Raw genomic sequence first — 15,092 nt, forward strand, 5'->3', positions numbered from 1 at the left:
CAGAAGCTCTACAACTAGCTGTTAAATTGTATAAAAATTGTAGTGATAAATTGTTCTGTAAAATGGTAATGCACCTTGTTTAACCAAAATCATATGTATTTCTCCTCTCAAGTGCATATCTTTTCAGTGGGACATAACTTACAGAAGTTCATGCATGGCAAACATTTACAGTCTTGGTGTGTGTGTTTTTATAGGAGGAAGACAATCTGGAGCAGTATTGTATAACACGTTTGGAGTCATGGGTAAATCAAGAGATACAGAGAGAGGTGGATTGCTTGCATCAAATAACTCTTCAGATTCTCCAACTGGTAGTGGTTATAATACTGATGTGTCTGACGATAACCTTCCTTGTGATAGAATAAGTCCCTCTTCAGATATTAATGGAAATTCAGTTTCAGATGAGCAGGTATGTGCACACTATGTAGAAATGATTGGTCTTGGGTTGTTTTTTTTTTGAAAGTGATTAATATTCCTGATAAGAAATTGACAATTTAACAGATGTCTTGTTGTGCCAACTGAATTCGTACTGTCTGCTTGCACAGTGAACTTCCAGCTTTCTGCAAGGTCTCTTGATAGTCTTGTGAGAGTTACCTAAATGCATATGAAACTATTTCTTACGGACAGTGCACAGTAGGGTATATTAGTGCCTTTCAGCGTAATTATTTTGGAAAACAATTTCACTTTTGACTTTGTTTCCTTTTTGAAGGATGAAGGGGTTGAATCTGATGATCTGAAAAAAGATATACCCTTGATGCCTCCTCCCCCTGACTCTTGCAGCATGAAGCTAACAATCAAAGAAATTTGGTTTAGTTTTGCAGCCCCTACCAATGTGCGCTCTCCAGCCCATATATTTTCAAGGTATCATTTTACCTGTTTTAAAAGAAAGAAAATGACAGTTCTGCCTTGTTAAATTGCAGCTGTATTTGGTAGTTTCTGATTGTAATTTCAATAATTTTTGAAGCTTCTCTGGAAATCAAAATTTTGGATTTTACATATATCACACTAACTCTTGCTTCATTTTTTTAATTGTCATAATTTATATGCAAGTGTTGCTAGAAAATTTTTAGTTAGATATGATTAAAAGAAGACAAAGATTTAAAAAAAACCCCCCAAAACGAACAAAAAACTTCCAGTGAGACTGAAACGTATGAAGGAGAAAGGTGGGGGCGGGGAGTATTTGTTTTGAGTAGGAGAGATCTTAGAGAAGAGAACCACTCAATGCTTTTGGTATTCAACCTGATGCTTAACCCGTGATCTTACTGCCATTGCACTATAAAGTTCAAGATAAATCTTTCTAAGATAGTTTTTCATACTGTGTTTGTAGAACAAGCCAAATATTCTTATCTGTCAGTAGTTTAAACTCAGTATATAGCTATAAATTAGAAAACGCTCTTTGTGTTTTTCCTAATGTTCTTTCCTCAGCCCTTCAACAAAAATCCTTCATGACTTATTTTGTAACAGTTAATGTGGGATTCAGTCAGAGACGAGAATGTCAATCTGTATGATTTCAGTAGGGAATACAAATGGGAAAAGGAGGGAATAGTGGTAGCAGGAGTGGATGGAATCATGAGTGTGTAAGTGAGTAAAACAAAACCTGCCTTAGGTACTTTTTGCCAATTTTCATTTTCTGGGCAATAAGTCTGTGTTTTTTACTTTGTAACATTGTTCTGTCATATTCCACCTATTTGAATGTAATTCATAATAGCATTAGAAAGTCTTGCTAATTGCTACTGTGGAACATGAATACTTAATTCTTTCTTTTTTTTCCTCAATAGGCAGCTGAACCTCCTGAGTACTGCAACGCCTGCCGTTGGTGCTTGGCTTGTTCCCATTGATCAAGTGAAATCATCACTAAATAAACTAGAAACTGAAGGAACCCTCCGAATCTGTGCTGTTATGGGTTGCATTATGACAGAAGCTTTAGAGGTAAATTACCTTTACAAAATCAGTAGGCATATCGGAACAGAGCAGTGTAATATGTAATATATATTTGTTTGGGCTTCTGGATATTTTCACTGACAAACTTATAGCACCTCTTCTGAGCCTTTACTTCCAGAATTGGTCACAAGAACTCACTACCTGTGCTTTTTGTACAGAATCTTTTCAGTGGAAAAATTTCAGTGGAAAAAAAAAAATCAGCTGTTACTAGTGAGGAACTCTTGCGTTTCTTACAGGAATGCATCTCCAGGGAAAATAACTGGAGATTCTGCCTTTTGAAAGGGAGGACTAAGAAATATGGCTGTAGTGTCTGGTATATTTTATGAAATATGAAAGTACGTTGAATTATGAAATACTCAGGGTATCTTTCAGGATAAAATGTGAATTTCTGTGCTCCTGCAGTGTATTGAATCATTGTGTTTATTGGACCTGCTTGTTAGAGGAAGGGAGGGCAAGCTTAGTGAGGGTGAAACATTCTAGCAAGAAATGCAAAGTAGGCAAATTTTTGGTTGAAAACTGGGATTAGTAGAGCTTTTGGGACAAATTGGGTGGTACTGTGATCTGCTAAAGAGCTTGCTTGTGTGTAGGCAGCTTTCTGCTCTTTGTTTACCTGGCACCATCTAGTGGGACGATTTTGAGGTGATACCTGTTGTTGAGATCCTGTCTGGCATTGTAAGATTGAGAGCTTGCTGTCAGGCTAGCTCTCTGCTGTACCCAAAAATCATCCTCCTCAGCAGTCTCTTATTGTTACCCCCCTTCCTCCTTCTTTTCCTACCATTTTTCTAGCATTAAACCAAATTAGATAAGTACCTCGTTTTTCTTTATCTAGGAATAAACAGTTTCTTTGAAAATCTCAGCTAGCTGTGCATATATGTCTGCTAGTCCAGAGGTAACTTTACAAAGTCTGTGATTTGAATCCAGCCTTCTGTTTTATTATGTCATATAAAAAACCAAACATCAAGTATGATTTTTCACATACCGCTATTTAAACATAAGGTAGATATCCATGTGGCAAATCTTTGTTGCAGAAGTTCAAAATGGGGTTAGAAGTTGGTGATACCATAGGTGAAATCTTGTAGTTCATGCATGTGTTCTGTTTGAAAGTATGTTCATATGTGAAAAATGGTTACATTTTAATCTAGAACAAAAGTGTGCACTTTCCTCTGAGAAGCAAGTACAACAGGCTTACCAAAGTGGCTCGTTTCTTGCAAGAAAATCCTTCTTGTTTACTGTGTAATATATTGCACCATTACCTTCATCAAGCAAATTACTCCATTATTGAGGACGCCACCATGGTGAGTTACCCTGTAAAAATGGAAATAACTCAATGTGTTAGTTTTAAATGTACCAATTCTAATGTCTTAAATTAGGTAACAGTTTAAGGAAAGTTAAAGAAAGAAAACGTAACACAAACTCACATATATCTTTAAATTGGTAAGTAGATAGGGCTTCTCTCATTTCATTTTCTTTCAGATCTGCTGTTTTTGTTGTGACCTGTGAATATGCATAATTTTTATTGCGCTATTTTATTAGTAAATACATGAGAAATCATAAACAAAAAAGGGATGTCTTTAAAATTATTAGTGGCCTTTCTATCACATTTCATTTTTCTTAAAGATAACAGCAAAGTAGTAAAAATTTGCATCTGTAATTTTAAAATTGAATAAATCTCAATTATTAAGGCAAGTATATGCACTGCTTAGCTTATTCCAAATTCTCTCCTTCAGAACTAGTTTTCTTATCTTTTAGACATACTTGGATAATGCAGGCTGTTTAAGAAAAGAGTTAGAATTGTAGAAACTTCAAGGCTTAAGAATCTCATCTTTTTCTTGGTGCCTTTAGAATGTAAATGTCTAGATTGTAGTGGTAAATAATTGTTGCAACAAACATATTAGGCATAAGGAGGAGTGTTCGTTCCTGATTTTGTGTCATTTTCGTAATCCAATTCCCCGGCTGTCAGATTTAAACACTGCGTTTTTCAACATACTCAGCTGAGAGCCCAGGGATCAGAAATAGCACAATTTGTGGCAGAAATAGCACTGCTTGATTTGTGGTCAAAATAAGAAGCTTTTTTTTTTCTTTAGCACCATTCAGTGATGTAATGAAAACAATCTATTTTTTTGCCTCAAATTCATGTTTTTAAAATACTGCTTACCAACACTGGAAAAACCCCTCATCTTTTTAATTTCAGTTCTGTTTCTACAGTCAGTCTAGTGCTGTAGTGAATTTGGTCCATAGTTCAGAGCCTTATAATTACTTCTAGTTTCATATATAATAAACCTGTTTCCTGTTGTTTATTTTTGGCCCCTTGAGCTAGATCCTCAGGTCATGTAAATGAATGTATTCACTGTGTTCAGTGAAGCTATAATTTTTATCTGTTAGTAGCGTGGTTTCTTATATCTGAGTGGACGTTGTGTGGTGCCAGCATGTTTCTGTCATAAGCCTCTTGAGCACAAAGATTCAGGGGAGTTCTGACTTTTTTTTTTTCCCCCCTGCTTTACTTTAAAATGCTGTGATAGGCATTTTTAATTTTTGGTTTTCTTTTTGTAAGAGTGATGGCCTTCCTGCCTTAGTAACCTTAAAGAAAGGCCTAGTTGCCTTAGCAAGGCAGTGGATGAAGTTCATTGTGGTGACCCCAGCTTTCAAAGGAGTCAGCTTACACAGACCAGCTCAGCCAGTGAAGTTGCAGCCAAATGCCTGCCACGAGCATGAGGATGGACTTGGATTAGACAACGGAGGGGGTCTTCAGAGTGACACAAGTGCTGATGGAGCAGAGTTTGAATTTGATGCAGGTATTTGTGTGTTCTTCTGTCTCCATAAAAATTCCTAAGGACAAGTAGCTCCTCTCAGAGCATTTATATCTTTTTTTAGTTTTAATGCTTGAATACATAATATTCTTCTTTTTTAGAATCATCAAGCTGCTTTTTTAGAATCATCATCATACTGAAACAGCTGCTGACAATTATAATTATAGTATTACAATAATTCGTACTTGCTTGGGGAAAAACAAAGCAGGAGACTTAAGGCTTCTACTCTTTCTTCACATACTCTGTCTTGTGCGCAAAATACATCAACTTAATTATTTGCTGGCTTGCAAATAGGATTTTGTTGTGCAGCTTCTGACCTTAGTTAAGAAAGTACAATTCTATGAATTCTCCCAGTATAGCTTCAAACCTACCTTCTTACTTGTTCTCTGTGAAGACATATTTTCATAAAAATTTTTTTCCTCATTTTTACTACTTCATATGTGGTAGACTTCTGTTGCCAGCTTACAATTTAACATAAGCTACTGATTCAGCTTTGTGTTTGATATAGAGCTGACTTAAGTAAGAATCACAGAAAGGAAGGGCATAATTAGATATGTGTTGTTGGCGCACTCTTTTGCTGTCTTGGGTTGACTTAGTTTTTTTTGTGTTTGTAGCATCTATATACAGTGTTACTGTTCTCAGAAATACAGTGTTTATGTTTGTCTTTTTTCAAGTGAGAATTATGTAACATAGAAGAAAAAATAATTTTAAAAAATCAGGAGGAGAATCTGCTTTTGGTTAAAAGCCAGGCAGCAGTTACCAGCTTAAAGACAGCAAAACCAAAGATGTTTGTGTGTGAAACTTGTATGTAATCATACAGTATGATGGAAATTTTTGCCCCCTCCTCTAAAATACCTGCTTTGGTTGAGCAGAAACAGACTATTAGAACCAGTGAAGTATTTTAATTTTTTTTGCCCTGTGTATATTCTTCTATTTTTCACCAAGAATTTTGGAAGTGCCAATTTTGCTGCCTTATGTAGATTTACTTACAGATGGAATTCATACAAATGTAAGCATCTTAATTCAAAAAATGATCAGCCATGCCAGAGTCAGCAAAAGAAAGTTAAATTTGGCAAATTCCTTTTGATCTGTAGCACAGAGCAACAGTTGTATGACATCAGAAGGACAAAAAGATTTGTACTTGGATTATTAAAGAAAACTCAGTAGGGCCATGTCTGAGGTTTTCTTATTCGTCTTAAAATTCCCTTGAATTCCCTAGGCAGCTGTGTGTAGGTGTGTGTCAGAATTTGGAAGTTCATGACTGCCTGTAAATAAATGTACCTAATAATAGATAATCTTGTTTCCCCATATATATAAAAATGAGAAAAATTATTTGCTTGGTTCCAGCTACTGTCAGTGAGCACACGATGCTCCTAGAAGGAACAGCGAATCGCCCTCCGCCTGCTGGTGGCTCTTCTGGGCCTGTAACTGGTGCTGAGATCATGAGGAAATTATCCAAGACTCACACTCACAGTGATTCTGTTCTGAAAATAAAGGTAAGTTTTTAGCGCCATGCACGAGGGGAAAGTGGTTTTTAGCTGGCTTGTTCAGAAGCAATTCTGTAGACTGCACATTAATAAATGCTTGTCTAAAAAGTAACTAACTATAACTACCTGTAACTGTAACACGTGGAAGGTATGGTCTTTACCTTATAAAAGTGATGCTCAATCAGTTGGTCTATATTCTACATCTGTTTATTGTTTTTCTTGCCAGGTGACTTCAGAGCCATGCTTAAAAACAATAGATATGTGCATCATTTAAGGATGTACGTGAACTTTTTTGGCTTTTAATCTATTTATGGAAGCAGAAATGAGGATTTAACTATCATTATACAAAATACAAGATTGACAAAGCACTCCAATAACTTGTATTAAAATTAGTGTGTTTTTTTTTTATTCCATAAATTGTACAGAAAATTGCAAGATTTTATTTTTATCTCTACTTTCTGAACAGAAAGAGTTTGTGAATGCTTATGGGGTTTTCAGTGTTGTGTTTGGTTTTGTCTGTTGGTTTTGGTTTTTTTCGTTTGGGGGGGTTTTTGGTGGTGCCTTTTTTTTTTTAAGTCATTTGTTGTCTTCTGTATGTGTGTTAGGCAGCTTGGTGGCTTGTACTGATTCCTTCTCAGCTGTGTTTTTTCACAGAATGATTGAGGTTGGAAGGGACCTCTGTAGGTCATCTTGTCCAACCCCCTGCTCAAGCAGGGCCACCTAGAGCCAGTTGCTCAGGGTTATGTCCAGATGGCTTTTGAACATCCCCAGGGTTAGGGCTCCATCGTCTTTGCATCCTCCCTTCAAGTATTTACATACATTAAGAAGATCCCGCCCCGAGCCCTCTCTTCCCTAGGCTGAACAGTCCCACCTCTCTCAGCCTTTCCTCATACGAGAGATGCTCTGGTTCCTTAATCATTTTAGCGGCCCTTTGTTGGAATCTCTCCAGTATTTCTCTCTTGTACTGGAGAGCCCATAACTGGACACAATACTCCAGGTGTGACCTCAGCAGTGCTGAGTAGGGGGGTAGGATCATCTCCCTCAACTTGCTGGCAGCTTGCTGTCTAATGCAGCCCAGGCTGGACAGCCCGGCATGGGCACACTGCTGCCTTGTGTTCAGCTTGGTGTCCACCAGGACCCCCAGGTCCTTTTCTGCAAAGCTGTTTTCCAGCTGGTCAGACCCCAGCATATACTGGTGCATTTGTCCCCTGTAGCAGATAGTCGCCTGCTGCTATCACTTACTGCTCCCTCCTGGTGGTCTTGCATGGTTTAGGGTTAAGTGGCCCAGATGCTTTCCTTGAAAGCACATCTGGCTCTTCTTCAATTTTGAGGGCAGAGAACCTCTTTCACAGTTTGAAGCCTTTAGGTGGACCAAGAGCCTTCCTCTTGCTGCCAGAAGTCCCCAGCTTCTGTCCTTCACCTTCCCCGGAGGATGCACTTACCATTATACTAGGGATGGAAGGGGTTTGATCTTCAGATGAAGACCAAATACAAATGAGGCTTATATTCAGTGGTATGTACTGTTCCTTCTGCAAACTTGCTTTAGGTGAATTCTACACATCTGCAGTTCCATTTATCAGTTGTTTGGCTTTTTAAACTGTTTTTACACATAAAATTATTTTAATACTTCAGAATTCAATAGCACCTTTATGCACAATACCTGTATGCCGTATGACCTCCCCCAAATGAAGTACTACTCGTCCAAAAGCTTGCAGGAATGAGAATTTTGTGGTTACTGTGTTCCGATCTTATGTTCAGACCAAATGTAGCTTCCTTTTTGCAGTTTACGCAGTACTTCATTAGTTTCTTTGTTTTCTCCACAAGGGTATACATCCATATCATTCCTTAAGTTACACTAGCGGAGACACAGCTACAGATTCACCGGTGCACGTTGGCCGTTCTGGAATGGCAGTCAAAGAAAGTCCAAGAAAAGAGAGTCTGCTCAGCTATCTTACTGGGAGTTTTCCTAGCCTGCATAATCTTTTGGAAGGGACTCCTCAAAGAAGTACAACTGCAGTTAAAAGTAGTTCTTTAACAAGAACAGGTATGATGTAGCATAAGTAAGCTAAAGGGACGGGAAGGGATGATTGATTTTATTTTAATGATTTAGAAAAGGTACTATATTTTCACGGTGAGTTATCATTTCTGTTTAAGATCCCACTGTCTCCCTTCCTCCCCCCAAATAATAGTAAGAATAGATTTTTAATAGCAGTTCCTAAACATCACTGCACCATACTATTTCCTAGAAGCAAACAGCGAGTACATCAGGTTGGGAAAAGAAATTACAACTAACAAAATAAATAAAATATTTTCTTTTTACTTAGCCTTACTACTTTTTGAGTATGATACATAATTACTTCAGTCTTTTTGAATGAATAAGGAAATGAAGTTATCATTCTGTATTTGTCATTTTTGCTTGACCTTGTAAGTAGCTGAAAAAGTGGACTAAAACTAATGTTCCAGTAACTTAGTTTGTGTATAATAATTTGTAGATTTTTAGTAATGGTCTTTTGAACAAATGTGTTTTGTAGAAGTTTGAAATACATACATTGAAATTTTTATGTTCTATATTATTGTTCAGAGTGCATTGTTATAATTTATGTAAAGAAAAACAGATAAGTTTGATATGGCATTTTCTCTAAAACCTCTCTCCTTTGCTGTCAGGGAATGAGATATTATTCAGAAAAAAAGGTATTTTGGTTTCTTAAAGACTCCTTTCCTCTAATGGTAGAGATGAACAAATGCGAAGACACTTGTAGTGCAACATCCATTAGTGTCATAGTGTAACTTCTGTGGTAGCACCTGTGCTTGACACATAATTTACTGGAATAAACCTTGAGGATTAGGCTTATTGTAATGGTATATATGTATTGTTAGTAAAATTATGCTGTGTTCCTGTTTTTTGCTGACTTTGATACAACAAATACTAAAGCTTCTGATTTATCTGTATAGGAAATACTATGGCCACAGACATGTTATCTGAACATCCTTTGCTGTCTGAACCATCTTCTGTGAGTTTCTATAACTGGATGTCCAATGCTGTGGGCAACAGAGGAAGTGTAGTACAAGAAAGTCCAGCCACCAAATCTGGACACAATAGTCTTCCAACAGGTATTGCTAATTACAGCTGAATTTAAGAGATCATTCTGGGCTGGCTGTTCCTGTGTTTACCGTATTCTTTCTGAAAGTAATTGATCAAGTGAGTTAAGCTCAACAGACGTAAATAGTCCTTGTGGGACTTCTCAGCAAACCGGAAAATGAGCAAATGTGATTGAAGCAAAACTGTTGCTTTCATTTCACTCACCCTGCCTCCAAAAATTTAGCTTTTTCTTACATTTGGAACTGTAAATGTAGCTTCCAAAACCATGTGGAGCTGCAAAAAGCTAAGCCATAAAATCATCCTTAGTTGCAGAGATCCTGGGATTTTGTTAGTTACTTTTAATCTAATTTGCATAAGCTGGTTTTGTAATGAAGATTTTGTGCATTGAAATCCTTGCTCTTTTCTCAGTTCGATTTTGAGACTAAACTTAAACATCTATTTTGAGAGTAGCTTCAGGGATGGGAAGTGGTCAGTTGGTGTAAGGGAATGGAGAAAAGAAAATAGACGTTACTGAAAGTCTTAAGTGTATTAAAGAAACAGATATGTAACAACTTATTGCTTATTTATTATTCTTGTAAGCCTGTCATCATTTATAATCTTCAAATGTGTATATCTTAATTTTCATTTTCACAAACACTAAATTTGGATGTTTCTTCTATTAAGTCTTTCAACCATAATGTATTAATCTTAGGCAATAATACGTTGTTTTAATTTGTTTTTAATATTGAACAAATAGTCTGATCCTACAAAACATCTTTGTGCTGTACATAGTGCTTAATTGGTGTGGCTCCTCTGTAAACTGGAATGTGTTTCTCTGCAGAAGGAATCACAGGGTAGAAGTATAGCTTTCAAATTTTATATTTTTTTTCAGAAAAAGCTATATTTTTTCCTACTGAAATTATAAGTTCGTTCACAAGCTCATGTTCCTGAAATTAAGACTTAGTGAGTTTACCTTGGACACAGATCTATCCAAACCATTTCTCTGTGTAGCCGTGGCTCCGTGAAAAGTGCTGTAAGCTTGAGTTTTGAAGGGTCAGGATTAATTTACTTTGGCAAAGCAACTCTGTCTCATGGAGGTTGAGTTCAGTCCAGACTCAAGATGCAGGCGATTCAGCATTGCTCTGCCCTTGTGCTGCAAGTCTGATTGTTTGTGAATAGAGCAGCTGCAGGGAAGTGGCTGTCCATAGTAATTTTTATGAAGAGCATATTTGGAGACTAATCTATGGAGATCAAATTATTGGATCTTGCATTGGGACTAACAAAACCCAGAAGCTTATAGCACAGTGCAAGCTAAAAGCCAGTATCTGCAACTGTGGATAATCTTTGCTTTTTGTTGATGGTATAGGCTACTCAGCCTATAAACTATTTCAGTTTAAACAGGAGTTAAGTACCCTATAGAATGCAATACAGACAAAAGGCTTTGGGAAGGAGAGCAGAAAGAAGGAAATACTTTTGTGCTTTCCAAATATGAGTTGGACTATCTCTGTGTATTACCTGTTTCAGCAATATCACTGTGTCTTTATCCTGAATGCCACTTCTGTGAGGTTATAGACCTGACTAGGACTCTGACTTTCTATCTGTATGGCATGTGTTGCTATGTAATTAACCTTACTGAATTCATAGAGTTGGTGGTGTTAAAATTTGCTGTGGTGTTAGCATTCCATGGGTATTTATTTTTTAGGTGTGGCACCCAATCTTCCTACAATACCCTCTGCTTCAGACTTCAACACAGTTTTGTCGAGTGACCAGAACACCCTGGATGGCACACACTCACAGCACAGCACCAGTCAGGATGACATTGCAGGTGTAGAAGAGGGTAACCAGGGGTTTCCTGCTGTCCAGCTAGCAGATGCACAGGTAGGGGTGGTTTGCTGATGTATTTGGAGTTCCATAGGGAAAACCCGGTTATTACTTTTAAAAAAAAATAAAAAAAAATTCACAAGGATGAAAACGTTATCCTGGTTTTGTGCATGTTTCTTATGCTTTCCTATGCAAAGACAAAAGGCTTAAGAAACCTCTGAGGTGTCCCGTAACAAACTTTATGAATGGTGATTAATAGAGCATTGTTTTGTAACGTCAAAGACGATATTGGAGCATTTATGAGAGTAGCCTGGTTCTCCAGAGTACTCTTTACTGGGGGGAACATGCAGAAACCTTGCTCCCATAGCTAAGCATTCAGTGCTAGCTTGCTGTGTAGTCCATCTTTTTACTCAAAAAGTTCATAAAGCTTCTCCTTTTTATCCCCCTTCTTTTCTGGTTTACAGCACTGTCAATAAAACGTAAAAATGTTCTGTATTATGTAACTGACATAGTAAATATAGTAGATCAATAAATGATGGAGCAAGAATATAGGAATAATGTAGACAACAAGAAGTAAATCAGTGGGTTTTGTTTTGTAGGTTGTTTTCAAACCTCTTCTAAGTTACACGGGAATTCAGTCTCAGGATACAATGCCACTTTGCTACAGAATGTACTTTGGAGAGTACCTTTCATTCTCAGGAACTTTGGACTGTCTAAGAGCAGATATTGTTGATTCAGATACAGCGAAGGAAAGAAAAAGCAAACGAGCTCGAAGGTATGTGGTGAGGTACTTGAAAATACATATATTGGTTAAAGAACTGAAATAAGGTTTTACACATGAAGACATAGAATTCCAAAGCACTTCCATAGAATAAGGAACAATCCTTTATTCTTTTAATCTTCTCTGGTTTGTCTTCCTGTTAGAATATTTATTTTTTTTACCTTCCTATGGAATGCTTTGGAAACTTTAAGTATTTAAACCTCAGCTGCTTTTGGAAATTGGAGCTGGTGGGAATAATAGTGGGGGAAATTTGAGAGGCTCTTAAATGCTGTTTTGTAATTAAACCTGTAAATGAGGTTGTTACTGTTGGTGTAAATGCTGAATCTTCCCCCTGCCCCCCCCAAAGCATGCCAAAGCACTCAGTATGAAAGTTCTTTTTTTTTTTAATATTTAGAACTGTGGTAAGAAGGTGAGATCCTAAGGGAAATAAAAGGTTGGATTCAGTAAATTAGATGCACCACTGTGTAAAAAGAATAAAAGAAACATAAAAAGAAACAAAGTAGTAACTTGTACCTTTTCTTTCCTTAGGCAAGGAGCTGTCAATCTTCCTCCTCTTGAATTCAAACCAGCTTTGATGTTAGAAACTTTCAGTATTAGTGCTGTTGTAATGGAGAAGTCCATATGCACACCTCATAACTCCACCAATGCCCTTTCTTTTCATGACTTGAATAAACGCTATTATAATACTTTTCACTGTAACTTTACGATTTCTTGCCAGTCCATAAGCCAGCACGTAGATATGGCACTGGTTCGTCTCATTCATCAGTTCAGTACAATGATTGATGATATCAAAGCCACGCAGACGGACATCAAACTTAGCAGATACACAGCTGGATCAGCCTCTCCGACACCTACTTTTAAAACCCGCAAACACAGAGACTTCCGCTCTTCTGATTTCAGTCGAAGCTCTCGAGGAAGTCTTAATGGAGCTAACAGAGTGAACAACACCAAGAACAAACGAACAAACAATGAGAACAATAAAAAAGAGTCTCGAAACAAGAATTCCTTGGGGAGGTCAGAAAGAAGAACTTCAAAAGTGTCCAGGAAAGGTTCAAAAGATGTCGTTGACCACATGACTATTCATATGGATGACTCTGACTCTATTACTGTGTCAGAACAGAGCGAACCTTCTGCTGAGTGCTGGCAAAATATGTATAAACTATTGAACTTCTATTCACTCATTTCTGATCCAACCGGGATTTTAGAAAAGTCTTCTGAAACTTTCGGGCCAACAGGTAAGCTCATTCATGAATCCAAATAATTGAGAGTGTGTGCTTTTGCTCAAGTGTAGTCGTCTAAAGCTTGATCATAAGGTGGTTTTTGAAAGTTGCCCACCCCATCTGACTTGGATCAGAGGGGCAAGGGGTGAGGATTGGGGGGGAGCTTGTAATTAGTTCACCAAGATGGTGTACAAAAGAAAAAAATTCTTTTCCTGGCTTTATAGTATGCTTTGATTCTTTCAATCCTAGGCTTAGTCAAATATGTGTTAATTGATTAGTTTTAAATTCAGTCACTTGATATTCTTGTTCAGCTCTGTTAATCTGGATTTGCAATGGCTGTGGGACTCGGTTAAGTTAACTTTTCTGGTTAATTGTGTACAGAGTGGTTTGAGTTTGTTCCTCCCTAGGTGCTATTTTGTTTTAAAGTGGCTAATGGAAATGCTGTATATTATCATTCTGTGAAAATATGTAAGCACATAAGCGATCCTGAGGGAGATCGTTTCTGCCCTGGGAATGACTGAGTAAAAAAATAATCTGTGAACCTAGCTTTGAGAGAAGAAAAGGTGAAATACTAGTTTTGGTAAAGTCCAGCAAAGATTACAGATGTTTGGGCCATAATTTCACCCAGGGTTTTGAGATCTGGGGTGATCATTGCTCTCTATTGCCAATGTATTTTAGCACAGCAGAGTAAATTTGAGAACTGACTTAGCGTCATTCTTTTTGTTGGTGAATTTAGGTTGCTGTAAATATGCAGGGCATAGTATAGTTACTAGTTAGGCGTATTTTCTATGGACTTTTTTAACTAAAGAATGAAAAACTGAGAAAGTGTCAAATGAGAGCTTCTGTTAAACGGGGGGCAGTATCTTTCATGCACAAGATATCGTATCCACAGCTACGATATCTGCAGAAAATGTAAATTTTCTTAGATTGTTTTTATGCTCTGAGTGTTGAAAAGGAAAACTTGCTCATCCAAAACTAAATTACAGGAACTTTTTGCTGTGAAATGATCAAAAAAGAAACAGGACAATTGGAAACTGTCAGAGCATTTTTATTATACAATAATATCACATTAATATGAATATTTATACAATGTACATTAGAATATATCTATGAATAATAATGAAACCACATCACTCATTATTGTCCCCATTGTGTCTTGGATTTGGTTCAGTTGCAGTGTTCCTAGAGTGGAATAAGCGAAGCCCAGATAATTTGCCTAAAGAGTTGGGTTGATGTGCAAGATACACGATCCTTGGTTTCAAATACAAATATAAATCAGACATGCCAAGGATTTCTTGTAAAGTATCCTTAAATAACTCCTTTGTAGGTGTTCGAAGCCCAACCGAACCTGCGTGTAGAGTGGTGTTTGAGAATGAACAGGACAATGGCAGAGACACGCAGAGGAAGCGCAGCCTGGTGACTTCGGAGCCGCAGCATGTGACCCTCATAGTCTTTGGAATAGGCATGGTGAACCGAACCCACCTGGAGGCAGACATTGGCGGTCTAACGATGGAATCTGAACTGAAGAGAATCCATGGCAGTTTCACCCTGAAAGAAAAAATGAAAGGTGGGATAAGCTAAAATGTGCTCTGTAATTAAATTCAGTGGCAGCTTTACATGTTTATGTGTGTGTGCACACCTATACTAATGTGTATGTATGTGCGTGTGTAATATGTTTTGTTTGTAAGTAGATGTACATTATGTCTGTGTGTGGATAGTATAATATCATTCACCAAGTTCTTTTAAAAACTATTACTGGGATGCTGAAGGATTTTAAAAGGATGCAAGATTTTCTGAAAATGCTGTGAAGAAAATTCTTTTAGAAGATAGTCACTCCTTTCATTCTCAAAAGCTTTCTTCTTGTCACAATCTAAATTTGATATTACTTAATGTGTCTACTAAAACTTTAATTTTTCAATTATTTTCTTGCTACTATATTTTTGAAAGCAGTAGGCATAC

At 37.2% G+C, this 15,092-nt stretch overlaps 1 protein-coding gene across 2 annotated transcripts in view; it reads left to right on the forward strand.

Annotated features, from left to right (window-relative positions):
* BLTP1 (bridge-like lipid transfer protein family member 1) overlaps positions 1–15,092 on the forward strand; it is a 117,046-nt gene that overhangs the window by 53,757 nt on the left and 48,197 nt on the right. For both annotated transcript variants that reach the window (XM_059827004.1, XM_009811688.2), the window contains exons 35-46: positions 195–406; positions 707–858; positions 1,776–1,926; positions 3,081–3,233; positions 4,490–4,730; positions 6,093–6,241; positions 8,057–8,276; positions 9,185–9,343; positions 11,014–11,189; positions 11,732–11,907; positions 12,442–13,148; positions 14,461–14,700. In XM_059827004.1, the coding sequence (XP_059682987.1) occupies positions 195–406; positions 707–858; positions 1,776–1,926; positions 3,081–3,233; positions 4,490–4,730; positions 6,093–6,241; positions 8,057–8,276; positions 9,185–9,343; positions 11,014–11,189; positions 11,732–11,907; positions 12,442–13,148; positions 14,461–14,700 (2,736 nt within the window). The remainder of the gene's footprint in view (positions 1–194; positions 407–706; positions 859–1,775; positions 1,927–3,080; positions 3,234–4,489; positions 4,731–6,092; positions 6,242–8,056; positions 8,277–9,184; positions 9,344–11,013; positions 11,190–11,731; positions 11,908–12,441; positions 13,149–14,460; positions 14,701–15,092) is intronic.

Source organism: Gavia stellata, chromosome 19 (genome assembly GCF_030936135.1).
Source record: "Gavia stellata isolate bGavSte3 chromosome 19, bGavSte3.hap2, whole genome shotgun sequence".
NCBI lineage: Eukaryota > Metazoa > Chordata > Aves > Gaviiformes > Gaviidae > Gavia > Gavia stellata.